Source organism: Amphiura filiformis, chromosome 10, assembly GCF_039555335.1.
Source record: "Amphiura filiformis chromosome 10, Afil_fr2py, whole genome shotgun sequence".
NCBI classification, from domain to species: Eukaryota; Metazoa; Echinodermata; class Ophiuroidea; order Amphilepidida; family Amphiuridae; genus Amphiura; species Amphiura filiformis.
Genome location: NC_092637.1, coordinates 28,372,780 through 28,388,279, shown reverse-complemented (window position 1 = coordinate 28,388,279; position 15,500 = coordinate 28,372,780). Strand labels below are relative to the sequence as shown.

At 35.8% G+C, this 15,500-nt stretch overlaps 1 protein-coding gene across 1 annotated transcript in view; it reads right to left on the bottom strand.

Moving 5' to 3' along the window:
- Nucleotides 1–6,347: 6,347 nt before the first annotated feature.
- Nucleotides 6,348–15,500, bottom strand: part of LOC140162703 (uncharacterized) — a 55,379-nt gene continuing 46,226 nt past the window's right edge. Inside the window, exons 22-27 of the mRNA XM_072185975.1 lie at nucleotides 14,457–14,636; nucleotides 14,091–14,326; nucleotides 11,643–12,226; nucleotides 10,253–10,692; nucleotides 9,094–9,261; nucleotides 6,348–6,742 (exon numbers count right to left, since the gene is read on the bottom strand). Coding sequence (XP_072042076.1) covers nucleotides 6,455–6,742; nucleotides 9,094–9,261; nucleotides 10,253–10,692; nucleotides 11,643–12,226; nucleotides 14,091–14,326; nucleotides 14,457–14,636 — 1,896 coding nt within the window. The 3' untranslated portion in view covers nucleotides 6,348–6,454. The remainder of the gene's footprint in view (nucleotides 6,743–9,093; nucleotides 9,262–10,252; nucleotides 10,693–11,642; nucleotides 12,227–14,090; nucleotides 14,327–14,456; nucleotides 14,637–15,500) is intronic.

The following is a 15,500-nucleotide window of genomic DNA, read 5'->3' as shown; positions in this document are numbered from 1 at the left end:
ACAAGCTTAAACTATAAATTAGCTCCCGATAGAGGGCAGGGCTTGGTGAAAACAACAAACCACGAAAGATCGCCGACAATCGCCGCTTAATAGGAATATCCAACTAGGTTACAAAGAACCACAAACCGCGAAATTCGGACTGCCAAGTAAATTGCCCCGCAGGGCTACAAAGAACCACTAACATTAAAACACGATTATCTTGCCTAGTCGGGGCATTTAGACGCTTCCGTAGTATAGGCTTAAATATATGCGCATTAACCAGTTCCGACTTGAAGTATGCCTAAATCGGACTTACTCGCTGTGTCTCTCTGGCATTGTCTACATTGGGTGTGTGTTGTTCATATTTATATTTTCTTTACATATTTACGTTGCCTTGAATAATTAAAGTGTATTAAAATGTATATTAACATTACAGTCACGCGTGACGAGCAAGTTTAAAAAATAAACGACTGATAAAGTTTAGTTAATTTATTTTTTATTGTCATAAATCAAGAATAGCAATCTCAAACATCTATTTTTCGTTATACGAGGGGCAGTCAGTATGTTTTAAGAGTTGACTCGTGACGTCATTTGTGGATCGTTTTCATGGCATTTCTCAATGATTACATAAACACTGTACCTTTGTCTTTCAAACAACACATGTACAAATTCTATCACACACATGATTACGTAACAGCATTAACATAAAATCAATGGTCTAGAGTCACCTGGTGAAATTGAGGCGTTTTTGTTAAGGGAAATAAGAGGCTGAAATGAGGTATTGTTGTATTTTCTATATTTTCTCGGGAATTAAAGAATGGAGAATGCTGCCTTTTGGAACAGTAATAGAACACAAACTACCAGTTCATTAAACCATGTTTTTTGGGCTGTAAATGTTTTAGGTTCTTTAAAATGCGTGGTAAAATATGTCTTATTTTTGACAAAAACAAGGCATTTCTTTCTTTAAAAATCTTGATATTGCCAAAAATAGCAAACGTGGAAATTTAAATTTTTTTGCCAGTTCTGTTGACTAATCTCCAAACATTTAAACGGGAGTCCCCCTAGAAAATATTTGAATCTGTGATTAAAATATAACTGTTATTGTACCATTTTTACATTTATACAAAAAGTAGTGGTACAAAGAGAGAGGCCATCGTTTGAATGAGAAATTTATTTTAAAAACTTTTCTGTTCATTTCAGGTTCAGATCATCTATAAAAATTCATATGAATATTTAAATTACAATTTTCATAGCATTTTGTTATATTTTAGGCCCTATTTACATGGATTTTAGCAATTTTCGTGCATTTCCACCATATTGTATCGGTCATCCCACCTGCGCATGCGCAGATTGTTGTTTCATTTGCACCAGTTATCATCGCACTGAGTACCAGCTCTCACACGTGACCAGTCATTATATTTTAGTCTGTTTCATTTTGGAGATAATTAATGTCATTTGTAATAACTGCTTTTTCATTTTTGCCATTTTTGCAGAATAATTTTGCTTCCATTCAAGCCCTAAAGTTGTTGAATTTTCCAGACGTCCCATTTCCACCAAAGTTTAATGGCAAGTCTCATATTTTACCAAATGCAAACGGAGGACCTAGTGTTTATTCCTGCCCAAAACTAGCCATATGCATCTTGTACTTTTGCTGTTTTCGGACATTGTAAACACGTGTTTTTTCTGTAATTTAAAAGGCCCGCCTTTTTGCATGATTTGGCAGTGTCCCTAGTATATTGATTTTATGCTAATGCTGTTACGTAATCATGTGTATGATACAATTTTTACATGTGTTGTTTGAAAGACAAAGGTACAGTGTTTATGCATCGAGATAAAATATTTTTATCTCGATGGTTTATGTAATCATTGAGAAATGCCATGAAAACAATCCACATATGACGTCACGAGTCAACTCTTAAAACATACTGACTGCCCCTCGTATTATTCGTTTTATGGAGCACTTCGTAACCTGATGACTTTCCAAGCTTGGAGCTGATTGGCTACATTCATAAAAAGAAAAGAAATCTACCAAAAAAACGTTGACAACGTAAAGAAATCAGCAAGTTTAAAAAACCCACCTCGGCTCACTTTTTGAAACTTGGTCCCATTTTGAACACCAACAGCAAATCAGTGTTTTTATTTTATTTCAACAGAATACAGCGTTTCCAACAAGATTACAAGCCTACTTGTTATTCGTTTAATTCAATCATTAATCATAATTATTATAAAACAAAACACAATAGGATATTGGTTTACCATGCAAGAACAAGATAATAACCTTTTAGGTCGTTTCAGAAAGCTTACAAATTAATATCGCATTTGCACATTAAAGATACATAACACTTCTGGAAATGTTTTAAATTTATATAAATATGATAAAGTTGAAATCAGTACCTTTTACAAATGGGACCAAGTTTCAAAAAGTGAGCCGAGGTGGGTTTTTTTTTTTTTTTTTATTTCTTTACGATGTCAACGTTTTTTGGTAGATCTTCTATATTACTATGACACAAATCACATAAACCAGAAGTTTTACTATTATGCCAAGAGGCAAGTCTACCGTTTAGAGGCAGTATGTTTGATCTTGCCTTAAACTTTAAGCTGGCACCATAAAAATCCAATTTATCTTGAAGATAATTCTCCAGGTTGGGCTTATTCTTAAAACGTATGTAATCACACAATTAGGATTTATTACAAGCTGTATTGTACCAACTTCTATTGTAATGATCTTGATTTGCATCTTGAAACAATCTAATCCACGATGGGTGAGGAATATACACAGACCGAAAGATTTGGTCAAAACAACTGTCATTAAAAGTCTCTTCAATGCAATCGATCCAATTCCATCTTAAGTGCTTGTTAGAATTGTGAATTGTAAAAATTGCATTGAAAAGAAGTTTAGGCCATCTATGAGAGTCCATATTAATTAGACGATCAAAGTACTTAACTTGACTAATCCTATGTGAATTTCCAATCGTATCCCAGCCTAAGTCTCCTAATAGGGTTACTGAGGGCGTATTTCGTGGGGCCCTAAGAATTGACCTAGCCATTTGAAGCTGAAGATTTTCAAGTCTCTTGTAATCACTCGTACTGTAAGAGGACACTGAGCATGCGTAATTGATGGCAGGTAGAGCTAGGGTTTTCCATAAAATATTACCATAGTACACTCTGTTGAAGTTATCTTGGCTATTGATAATTGATTTGATGTAGCCAATTAACCTGTTCCCTTTCTTGATCATTTCACTTGCATGAATATGGTCTGAAAGATTTCTTGAAATGTAAAACCCAAGGTACTTATAGTGGTCGACTTCTTGAATACGACTATTACCCAGGTTCCAAATTTTGTTTTCATCCTTACGTTTACCTACAATTAGAACATTAGATTTGGAGTGATTGAAATCAAGTTTCCAACGTTCCGAAAAATTACTCGCAAAATTAAGCATTTTCTGAAGATCTGTTTCATTATCTGCAATTAGAACTACATCATCAGCCCAGAAAAGACAATTTATTTTGACATTAAAAATACTTATACCAACATTTTCATCGTGATGAAACATTTTTGTCAACTCATTAATGTAAATACAAAATAAAACAGGGGACAAAACACAGCCTTGTTTCAGGCCTTCTTCAATATCAAATAAATCAGTTTCGATATCACCAAGCTTTACATTACACTAAACATTTTTATACAGGTTATCCAGAACATTCCAGACTTTGCCCCTTATACCAATATTCCAAGCGATTGAGAGAAGTCCTTCTCTCCAAACAGTGTCAAATGCCTTACGAAAGTCCAGGAAGGCTAGATATGTTGATTTCTTCCCCGCCGAACGTGTGGCAATAATGCTCTTAAGTGAGAAAATATGATCATCGCATCTGTGGTCTTTCCTAAAACCTCCCTGAACTTCCGTAAGGATGTCATTGTTTTCAATATAAACTGAGATTCTGTCACACACCAAATGGTTGAAAATTTTTGATACGCATGACGTTAAGGTAATGCCTCTATAGTTGTTCAAATCATTTTTGTTACCTTTCTTAAAAATTGGAACAATAATACCTTGATTCCAGTCAACTGGAGAATTTTCAAGGAAGAGAAATCTATTGAACATATCAGTCAAACTGTAAATAAGGTAATCACCACCATTTTTCAGTAATTCGTTTGTTATACAATCTATACCAGGAGCCTTATTGTTCTTAGCTCTGCAAATGCTATCTTTAACTTCTTTAAGGGGTACTACACCCCTCGATAAATTTGTGTCTATTTTTGCATTTTTCTAAAAAACTAAAAACACGCTGGTAACAAAAGTTATGTATATTATACGGGCAAGAAATCCAGTTACTACACTGACATTTCAGTGTCCCACGACAAGCGGTTTGTTATTTATGATAAGAAATAAGGTACCGCTAGGATGTACCTCATTTCCTGTCATATATACTGAACCACTTGTCTTGAATCACTGAAATTTCAGTGTAGTAATTGGATTCCTTGCCCCAATAATATACATAACTTTTGTTACCAGTGTGTTATTATTTTTGAGAAAAATGCAAAATAGTCACAAATTTACCACAGGGTGTAGTACCCCTTTAAAGTAAATTGCATATTATTCAAAACGTTTGGTGAATCAATATTATATACAATCATTGTTAAATTCCTTTCTTACGTTACTGACATGTGTCTTTATTGATATGTCGTTATCATTCAATTCTCTATTCATTTTTCCAATAATTCATAACAGAACTTTTTATCACCTATTTGTCCGTTGTAATTTCGTTGGAGTTAGGTATTTTTAAAGAATGAAATTCATCCCTTTTCTTTTTACCCCTTAAATCTCTACAAGAGGGACCCCCTGCCTGAGCGATTTTAACACTCCTGTCAAATCTCATTTCAGTAATTTTTTGCTTAATCAGATTTTTTGCATGAGTCTTCTTAAGTTTATAATCTTCCCAAAGGGCGTCTCCTCTTTCTTTGTCTTGCCGCTCATCCTTACACCACTTACGGTGTTCTTTACAAGCTCTTTTCCTTTCTTGAATTGCCGTATCAATTGATTTGTCCCACCATTGTTTACCCGTCTTGTTTCCTTGTTTACAACCAATAGTATCAAGTGCAATCCATGAATTCCAAAGAGTATTAGCATCATTGAAATTGGCAGCGTCCCATTGATCAAAATTATTGGAAATTGATTTTTGATAGGCTGACCAGTCTTGATCGTGAGAAATATCCCACGTTTTACAACCCAGGCCTACTCCGGATTCAGATCTATCGCAAGAATTCAATTTTAGGTGCAAAAACAAGACGTTATGATCGCTACCCAAGTGAGAGTTTCTTTCTTCATCCACAGTCATTTTTTCAATGTAATCGTTCAAAACATTTGAACACAGAAAGTATTATCAATGCAACTCGAATTAAGTGTGTCGAAACCAAGTTATTTTCCCGTGACACTTTTTTCAAAAAGAGGTTTTTAAAACAACATCAAGATTCAAATTACAAATAAGTTCTATAACAATATAATACAAAAGTAATAAACTACAATAGATAAAATCATACAACATGCTACACATAACCAAGGCAGTAATAACATCAAAACATTACTTAAAAAGTTATACCATAGAATAATATTTCTTTATCATTTCAATCAAAAACATATATAAGGCAAGCATATACATAAAGTTGTGTTTCTTCTTTCATTAAAAAGAGTGCTCGATTCTAGCCCTGTGAAGGCAAACATATATTATTGTAATAACAATTAATATACACTACTGGAAAATGATTATGCGAGGAAACGTTCACGTTTTCCTGACCCATGCAAAAACCCATCCGGGGACGATCAAAAACAAAAACCAGTGGCCGATGCATGCATCAGAAAAAAGCAAAACGTAAAAACATTAATCAAAATCAAGCCATAAAATTGTTTCTGAGTAGAAACAAGGGACAACAAACCAATGCCAAGGAGCAGACACCATGAACAAGGGAACAGAAGCATAATACAAACAAAGCAATACTGATAACTTAGCTGAGCAATCAACTTTCTAATATCATACAACTTTGGCATCACACGATTTACATTGTTAAACGCAATATTGACCATAATAGATGTACCCTTGTTGTTACCTTTTTTACATGACCTATTTTTACTGTTACCACGTCTAACATTCTTATGCTTACGTGAGTGTTTACGGTTGGATTTTGGAGAACAATTATGATCATTAAGAATACCATTACGTTTTTCACAAGCATCATGAACATTAAAAACACTAGTAATAGCACTATTATTATTACTACACTGATCATTTAGAACATTATAATTATTTGAAACATTGCAATAATAAAACTCCGGGATGAAACCAATAACACTTTCCTTGTTTTGCAGTACAAAATTAACGGGCTCACTATTTATGTGATATTGTGTATTTCCTTAATATTCTGAGAATTATGGTACAGCTTCAAACGGTCAACACCTTGTATACCTTACGGTGGTACGAATCACTGCCCTTTTTTTTGCTCAGCTAAAATAGTCTTGATGTCCGTCACGTCTTGCTTCATGTCCGTCACGTCTAGATTCAGGTCCGTCATGTCTTGATTCAGGTCCGTCATGTCTTGCTTCATGTCCGTTACGTTTTGATTCATGTCCGTCACGTCTTGCTTGATGTCCATTACGTCTTGCTTCAGATCTTTGAAGTGATCATCTTCCCAAATAGCTTCTGCAATTCCTTTCTTGTTCTCGTCCAGCCACTTGTCCTTCATTTCTCTTGTTACTGGTGATTGCCGTATCTGTAACAAAAACAAATACATGGACAGAGACTTACTTATTGCTGAAAACAACATATTTTCGGCGACAAAGGCGGCGGAAGCGGGGAAGGGGGTTCCCCTATTTTTTAAAAGGAGGACCGCCCATTCAAAATCATAATAGACCAAAATATATATCAATAATTGCCATGTGCATTTTCATTTTGTTGTCCAAAAAACACCGTGTTTTTGGCTTCGCATACACTGGCCCATCAAATAGCAATAATCGTCTTCATTTTGGGTTAAAACAGTCTGATATTGTAAATATTTCGCGCGCTTCGCTCGCAAATGTCCCAGTAAAACTAGAACAAGATATGTTCGTCTCCATTTTAATGCTTCCGCTGTCACTGTTTGGCGAGCATGAATAGTATATGTCTCTTGAAATTCCTACACCCCATATGGACGAAAGGTATTGTAGATTTCAAATGAAGGTTATGGGGCACCCATTCAGGTTAAGTCCATGTCTTCCATAGGGGGTGTATGAATTTTAACTGGAATTGCCCATTTTCTGTCCACTCAAGTAAGATACTGCCTTTTACTTTTTCAAAATAGTTGCCCATATTAATTGCTATGTTTTTTACATAACCTGACAATATGGCATTTTGTGATGACAAAACAGAAGAAAAACAGAGTATTTTTGATTTAATAGCCCAGGTCTGAATTCCGTTAAAACGGCTCGAAGGGATACATTTTTCCCCACATCCTTTTATCCCCAAATTCTTCCCTAACCGGAATCCAACAGAAATGGACCCAAACAGGAAAATTTTATGCTAGTTGCTATCTACATGTGACGTACTTTTCATTATCGTTTCTTTTTCACTCCCTTCCCTAACTGAATGTAAGTATTTGTCAGACCCGGGAACTTTTCGTCGTTGCTACTGTTACTGTACTCAGAGAAGATCTTCTCTGCCGTAATTAGTAACATCAAATTCTTCCCCAGATGGGACACTCTGAACACTAAATCATTGCGTCTAAGGACTAATGGTTCAAACTTGGAATATATTCTGCTGAATCGTGGTGCACTAGTTAGGCCTAGATTCTGCTGAATCGTGGTGCACTTGTTAGGCCTAAATGAATAAAAACATAATTAAATAAAATATCTGGACATCAAAAATTAAGCATCTTTAGTTATTAGTGTAAAGAGGTGTAATTACGACCCGCAACGTTGTAAAAATGTCCACAGTTGCTTTACTTCGCAGAAGTTTGCTACACTGCTCGCTCAAGTAAAATCAGGCCATTTATACGGGAACTTAACATGCTTAATATCCTCGGCATTGGAATCAGGACAAAACTTGGTTTCGCAAGATGAATTTGTGTACGTCATGAGCACACACAAAAGTATATACCAAGCTTGACGTTTGCAACAGAATTTTTTTAAACCTGTTTAAATCAGTAAATTTCAGCAGCATGTCGCATGTTTTTCGGACTGTCAAATTTACAAAACAAATGTAATCCAATTCCCATAATATATCCTTGCTACGGGCCTGCCTTCAACCGACACACCAAACTATAAAGTCACTACTAAAAATGCTCAGTATTCTCTGTAGTGGCGGACAACAAAATAAAGGAAGATCGAATGATTGTACCCTTTAGGGACTTCATTAAATTAGTATCCTTATGACTAGGGCCGTAGTCATGGGAGTGGGGTGTGCGACACCCCCTGGTGATCCCTAAAAAAGGAAAGAGAGAAAGGAAGAGAGAAGAGAAGGGATGGGAGCGAATAAGGGGAGTGAGGGAGAAGGGGTAGAGGTGGAAGAGGGGTGAGAGCATGAGACGTGTCTCGACGGCCCTACCTATGAAATACACCAGGCACAAAAAGAAACTCGTCAGTTATATTCATCCTTGCTGTTCAATAACTTGATAATTTTGGATTATTCTGAAATATACATTTTCCTTTCTCATTTGACACCCTGTTCGTGAACATTGAGCAAGAATTGACCAAGATATGCGCCTCCAAACTCTCAAACCCCAAAATGAAAAGTTGCAATTTTAACGATTCAATTATGCCTGTGACATCGTGTGCTTTATTGATTGGCCCGTGGTGCTTGTGTGCAATACAACGATGCGTTCCCATTGAAAATCGTTGAAAATGCAACTTTTGATTTCGGGGTTTCAGGCTTTGGAGGCGCATGTCTTGGTTAATTCTTGTTTGTTTTTCACGAACAGGGTGTCAAATGAGAAAGCAAAGTTCAATTAACAAAATGTATATTTCAGAATAATCCAAAATTATCAAGTTATTAAACAGCAAGGATGAATATAACTGACGAGTTTCTTTTTGTGCCTGGTGTAGATTGGTAACAGCTTCTTTATATAATTTAGATAACATATTATCATACCTGGGTGAGTCGCATTCTAATGTCTTTGGCTTTCAATCTTGGTTGGTGAGGCTCCAGCGATGTAACGAGATCATCAATGGTATCAAAATACTGATCTAGTTGCTTGTCCGATATGGCCATGTTATCCTCTACCTTCATGTGGGACAGACTGTTTCTAATGGCCAGAACCTTTGAATTAAAAATGGTATAATTGAATACCAGTGAACATTACCTCACATGGTGGTTGCTACGGTAAACGTTGAAAAGTGTACTTTTTAATTTGTACTTTTCATCGGTTTTCGTTTAATAACATCTGCATTATTTGTTTATAGTTACTGAAATTTCAGATTAGGCCGTATAAAATTAATGTTTTGGTTCTCGTCCAGAGGATTTTCATGAATTGATGAGGGAGGGAGGTGTTTTGTTTTTGTTTTTTTTAATGTAAAATTAGCATTGTCAGTAGTTTTCGGTCTTCTCCAACAGTGCTCGAGGAAACGATGAGGCCCTTTTTTTTTTTTCAAATGTGAGATTCTGAAGTATAAACCCCTAGAGTACCACAAAAAGACTTGGAAGTGATGCCTGTTCTCTAATAAACTTATCTATATGTATGAAGATTTCATAAATCATTCCAAAGTCTAAAAAATTGAAAAATCTAAAAAAAAAAAAATCTGACAAATCCCAGAAATTGAGGAGGGAGGGACGAGAACCAAAATATTAATTTTACACGGCCTTAAAGAAAATCTCACACACACTATGGATACATGGATTTTCTAAATCTACCTCACCAAGTCGACGGGGTCGTGTTCAAAAACTGGTATTATTGTACATTGTGCAGACTGCCTTTTTCTGATCCAATCACCATGTTAAATATTTTAATAGTTCATCGCTTAGATAAATTATGATTAGTGGCAAAATTGTCTTAGAGAGATTTCCTTATTTGGATTTTATATTATTTTCACTTCAAAACGGTGTCTACAAAATCAACACTTCTCTTACAAAAATGGTTAGGAATTACATAATGTCTGGTGATTTGTGATGTGTGTTTAAGTATTAAAATGTTTAGAGTTTGATGTTTATAAATCGATTACAAGATATGTGTATAATCTCCAGACACTCTTTTTGCAGTGTCGCTTTAGCTAATCATTAATCAATACTTAATTAAGTTTTCTTTTTTCATTACCTGTTCGATTTTGTTGTAACATGCTTGATCTCCTTTATGATAATAACGAAAGCTCATCATAAGCTTTAGAATGCCGCCGACGTCAAATTCACCAAACTTCGTAAATTTCAGACCATGCGGCATTTTGAACACAAAACCTTTGGCTACTTCCACAGGATCTGTGTGAAACAACGATGCATTCACATTTCTCCACTCGACGTCCTTTCCTATTGGATAGCACTCGTTTTTCACAGCATTTCCCCAATCAATGCAAGGTTGGCACGCCCCCGATTTGTCTGTTGGTTTCCTGCATGGTTGGCACTGAGCTGTTGCAAGGCATGGATGCATTAACTTCTGTTGCTTCTCATGCCATGTCTCAACACTTACTTGGACAGTAGGAAGGCTGACATAACACAGAACTTGAACTGCTTCACACACCTTTGCGTAATTGTCAGGTGCATCTAAAAAATCGAATAGACAATTTAGTAATTGACAAATTGACAAGTTAGGAATGTTCAAAAATACACACTGAAATTAAATCACGGTTGTTTGATAGCATGTAAAACTGTGCCATCTAAAAAATTGATGATGGCGCTATTTACCTTAAATCTTGTTTACATCTTTACAAGGGGTAAATACTTGTATAATGGAATTAGAACATAAAAAGACTGAAAAATGGGAAGTAAATGTTCAAAAACATTTTTTCCATGAAATGTAAGGAATAACTCATATTAATTAGCTAATTTAAATTTAAAATATATGTAAATAACGTCCTCAATTTGCACACAAATGTACAGAAATAACCACTTTTCCCAAAAATGACGGTTTCAGAAAGAGTTTTATTTTATGTGACAATAACTCAGTCACCCATGAAATCACCTTAGAGTATAAAACAATGATTCATTGACATGAATTTTTAACATGAATGTGGTATTCTTAGAACTTTTACAGCAGGTGTTTCAAAAATGGTAAAATCACTGGGGAGGAGACATAAGGTTTGCAACGCGATTCTTAGTTCTTTTGTAAATTTTATTAAACAGTTGTAAAGATCATTCCAGAGAGACGGCTCTCTTGGACAAAACGTACATGTCCAAGAAGTGACCATCAGAGATTGGTTGATTTAGAGGTTAGATCCAGCTTCCTATCTGTAACAAATTTCTTGTAGCCACATCATGATTGTTACACCTTTATCCAAGAAAGCCATTGTTAAAAACAATCGCTGATTAAAAACCAGACAGAAAACGTCATTCATGTGAAAATTAATTTCAGCGAATCATTATTTTTGAACTAAATAATGGTTGCATGGGTGACCGAGGGATCAGAGGCAAAAAGGTAAAAACTTAATATATGTATTCAATGTACTCGTATATGATACAGCTACTAATGATACATGAGATTATTGTGGCAATACCTGTTGCTTGGTTTTTCATGCTTGGATTTACATCGCGAACAGATTCTCGATCAAGTGTAGACGGATTGATAAGATCCTCACGATTCTTAATTGCATCTTGCACTGCTTCATCATTGTAGAATCTCACACCATCATCTAAGTTGCTGCTTTTCTTCAGGTCATCTGGACTCAGGTAGGATACAGACACTTCTGTTCCTCTTGATCGCTGTGTTATTTGGTCAAATACTAACGATTCCATCTCCTGCAGTTGGTTTATTCCTTTCTTCACCTCTGCTACGCCTTCCTTAACACGAACTGCTATATGGATTGCACGTTTGTCTCGGGTTTGTTGAACCATTCCTTCAACTGCACCGACAGCTTTCACGCAAGATCGTGACAACTTTGGTTTGACGTGTTTTGTTCTATAGCGATTCATCGCACTCACTTGTAGGCAAGGAAATGTGTCTATGGAGAACATGTCGCTCTCATCTCGGCATTCAATCCTGAGCCCAAAGTATCTCTGTGTCCTTGAATTGTCAGCCCATGCAATTTCGTCTGTACTGTCAGGCAACTTGGCAGGTATGATGAATGTTCCATCATCATTTCTGTTACCACGGGAAAGTAACAAAATATTTAAAAAGGTTAAAAGGACATGCCCCACATGCCAGTTCAAAATAACAGCATTCGCCAATGCAGGGACAACAGTGCAAAAATAAACAAACACGTACAAAATGCCAATAAGCAATGTTCTATTTGCAGTAGTCGATATATTCCAAATACTATACGAGCCCTACAAAGCTGATTTAGAAATTTCTTTTGTGACCTTTTTAGTGACTGTAGCTTTGCGAAATTTAGAACGCATACGAGAAACATCACTTTTGCTGACCAGGCCACGAGAACCAACCTAATTAGAAACAAGATTTGCATTCCTACCCCATGTTATGATCAGAAAGAAGATCGGTATATTTGTTTTGCTTACGATCATGAGCTTTTTTATATTTTGCTCAAAAGGAACAGTGAGTTCGGCAATCAAAGCTTTTTAGGCGGATTAATTATACAAAAATATGTCCGCGAGTTGACATGTAGGCAGAATATTAGGAGATACACCCGGAGGCGATCATGCCCTTGATTTGCGCAATAACATAGACATTGCTGTTTTCAGTCTATAGAGAGAACAAACACAAAACAATGTTTAGGAGGATATGGTGTAAAATATCTTTGTTTTTGCAGAGCGGACACCGCACATTACTCAACTACCCCAAGTTTTAAGTTGGAAAGAGTGGGCAAAAAGGCAATGGAGGAGCAAACAGCAAAACACGTTAGGCCTAAATGAATAAAATAAATAATTAAATAAAATATCTGGACATCAAAATTAAGCATCTTTAGTTATTGTATATAGAGGTGTAATTACGACACGCAACGTTGTAAAAATTGTTCACAGTTGCTTCACTTCACAGAAGTTTGCTACATTGCTCGCTCAAGTAAAATCAGGTCATTTATACGGGAAGTTAATATCCTCGGCGTTGGAGTCCTGACAAAACTTGGTTTCGCAAGATGAATTTATGTACGTCATGCGCACACACAAAAGTATATACCAAGCTTGACGTTTGCAACAGAATTTTTTTAAACCTGTTTAAATCAGTAAATTTCAGCAGCATGTCGCATGTTTTTTACCCAAACCGAATTAGATTTCCAATAATTGGCGTTTTAACTAGATAATACATAAACGGCAATTATGTAGTCAATGAGGAAATATGAAAGAAATATGAAAACTATTGTTCTTAAATTGACGTATTTTCATTCATAATTTACGGCCCATTGTTTTTCGCGTTCACCTCGACTTCCAGAGGCTTTAATGATAGAGAGGTTTTGAATACATAATCCTCTAGACGTTCCAGTTTGTGCTTTTGAACTGCATTTCACAAACTCTCTAGTGACAAATCTAACGTGTGTATAATTGTTATAATTAAAATGCACTTTTATTCATTATTATGTTTTGATGAATCAAAGTGTGTGAAAATATTGGATCCAACACATAATAATGACAAAATTGGATGCTTTACGCCCAATATTTACTGGTCTCGCTATGAGTTTCAAATATTGGACTCGACTAAGTCTCGTGACTCTCGTCCAATATTTTAAAACTCATAGCTAGACCAATAAATATGGGCTCAATCGATCCAATTTTATACGTATATCTCTGTATTATGCATCAACTAGGCGTGTTAACTAGGTCAGCAATATTTCAACTATCGGTAGTTTAATTTTCAGAGATCTTTTTGGAATGGTCGACATTGACTTTAAGAATGTAAGACATAATTACAATCGACCTTGATTGAGTCATGGAGTTAGTAGGGTTTTACACAATTATAGGCCTACTATGAAGGGTCTCCTACATGAAAATAATGTCGACGTTCACACAGTCATTGAATTCATAGGCACTATAGCATTAATAAACATCAATATTACCTGTATGCTAGCTCAAAATATTCCAAAAGATCTAGCAGGGTGTTCGGATCTTTAAGTTTAAAGTAGTCTTTCAAGTCGTCAATAGTATACTCTTGCTTCAACGGTAACCCAGAGAAGTCCTCTCGAAAATCTGGTGGAGCAAATACTGGGCCAAAAATGGTTGTTGTCAGCCAGTTAGGATGCACAATAATAATGTCGCCTTCGGGTTTGCGACCCCCCAATCGTGCATGATGTACCTGCAAAACGAAAAGTTCAGTACGTTTTGTGTAAATTTAAGTTGGAAGGGCGTAACAACCATGCTACTTTACTCGAAAGACTCCAAAGAGCATATTTTCATACTATTGAAAAATCATTTTAACAACATACCTGACCCATGTCATGCAGATAACCAAGTGCCAAATTCAAAGTCTCATGTTTGACCATACTGTCTATTTCCTGTCTAACTTTCTCTGTGAAGTCTTTGAAGTACATCAGCGGAAGCTCCGAGTTGCACCATGAGGATATTTGCTTCATGATTTTGTCACAGATCTTTGGAATAGGTGCACCCTGTTATGTTAAAAGATGACATAAAATATTGTGTTATAGCTCATGAATAGTAACATACCAAACACCCACCAGGACATCGACAACAGGAAAGCCTTTGAGAAATGTATCTATGATTGTGTATAATTCGCCGTAGAAGTGACGTAATCAATCGGATTAACTACCATAGCAATAGAGGAATACAATTTTGACTATATCGCCCTGTACTAAAAAGTTCACGCAGTACCGATGCATTGAACCATAGATGTCAAAAAAAGGCTGACCACTCGCACCTGTAAGATTAGTATCTTTGAAAAGAGCGGTATTGTATTCAATCTATGTTTGCTGACATTAGCAGGAGATTAGTGCAATCTGCTTGTAGTGCAGTACGATCTATTCACAAAAATTGTATTCCTCTATTGCTATGGTAGTTAATCCGATTATGACGTCACTTCTACGGCGAATTGGCAGACTAGTCGAGTCACCAAACTAGAGTCACCAGTCGAGTCAGTCATCGAGTATTGTGCATGGAAGCAATATGTAGATTACATTGTTAATTGCAATTAAACGGGAACTTATGAAAAACTGCGATTTGGCAGAATGATGGTATGAAATCGTAGTATTTTTCCTCACACAAAAACAAAACAAAACAAAAGAAAAAAAAACCTTTGTACCTGTGACTTAAAGGCCCATTCAGTGATTTGCTCATCCGGACGATCGTAAAAATCATCAAAATTCAATTTTGGTACCTTTGTCATTGTCATAGATGTGCTATCATAGCCTGCTAGTGGTTCAGCCGAAAGCCGTGTATTTAAGACAAAATAAGACATTTTACATGAATCTGTAGTTTATATACTGACAGTATATAAATTAGCTACATGTATTTGA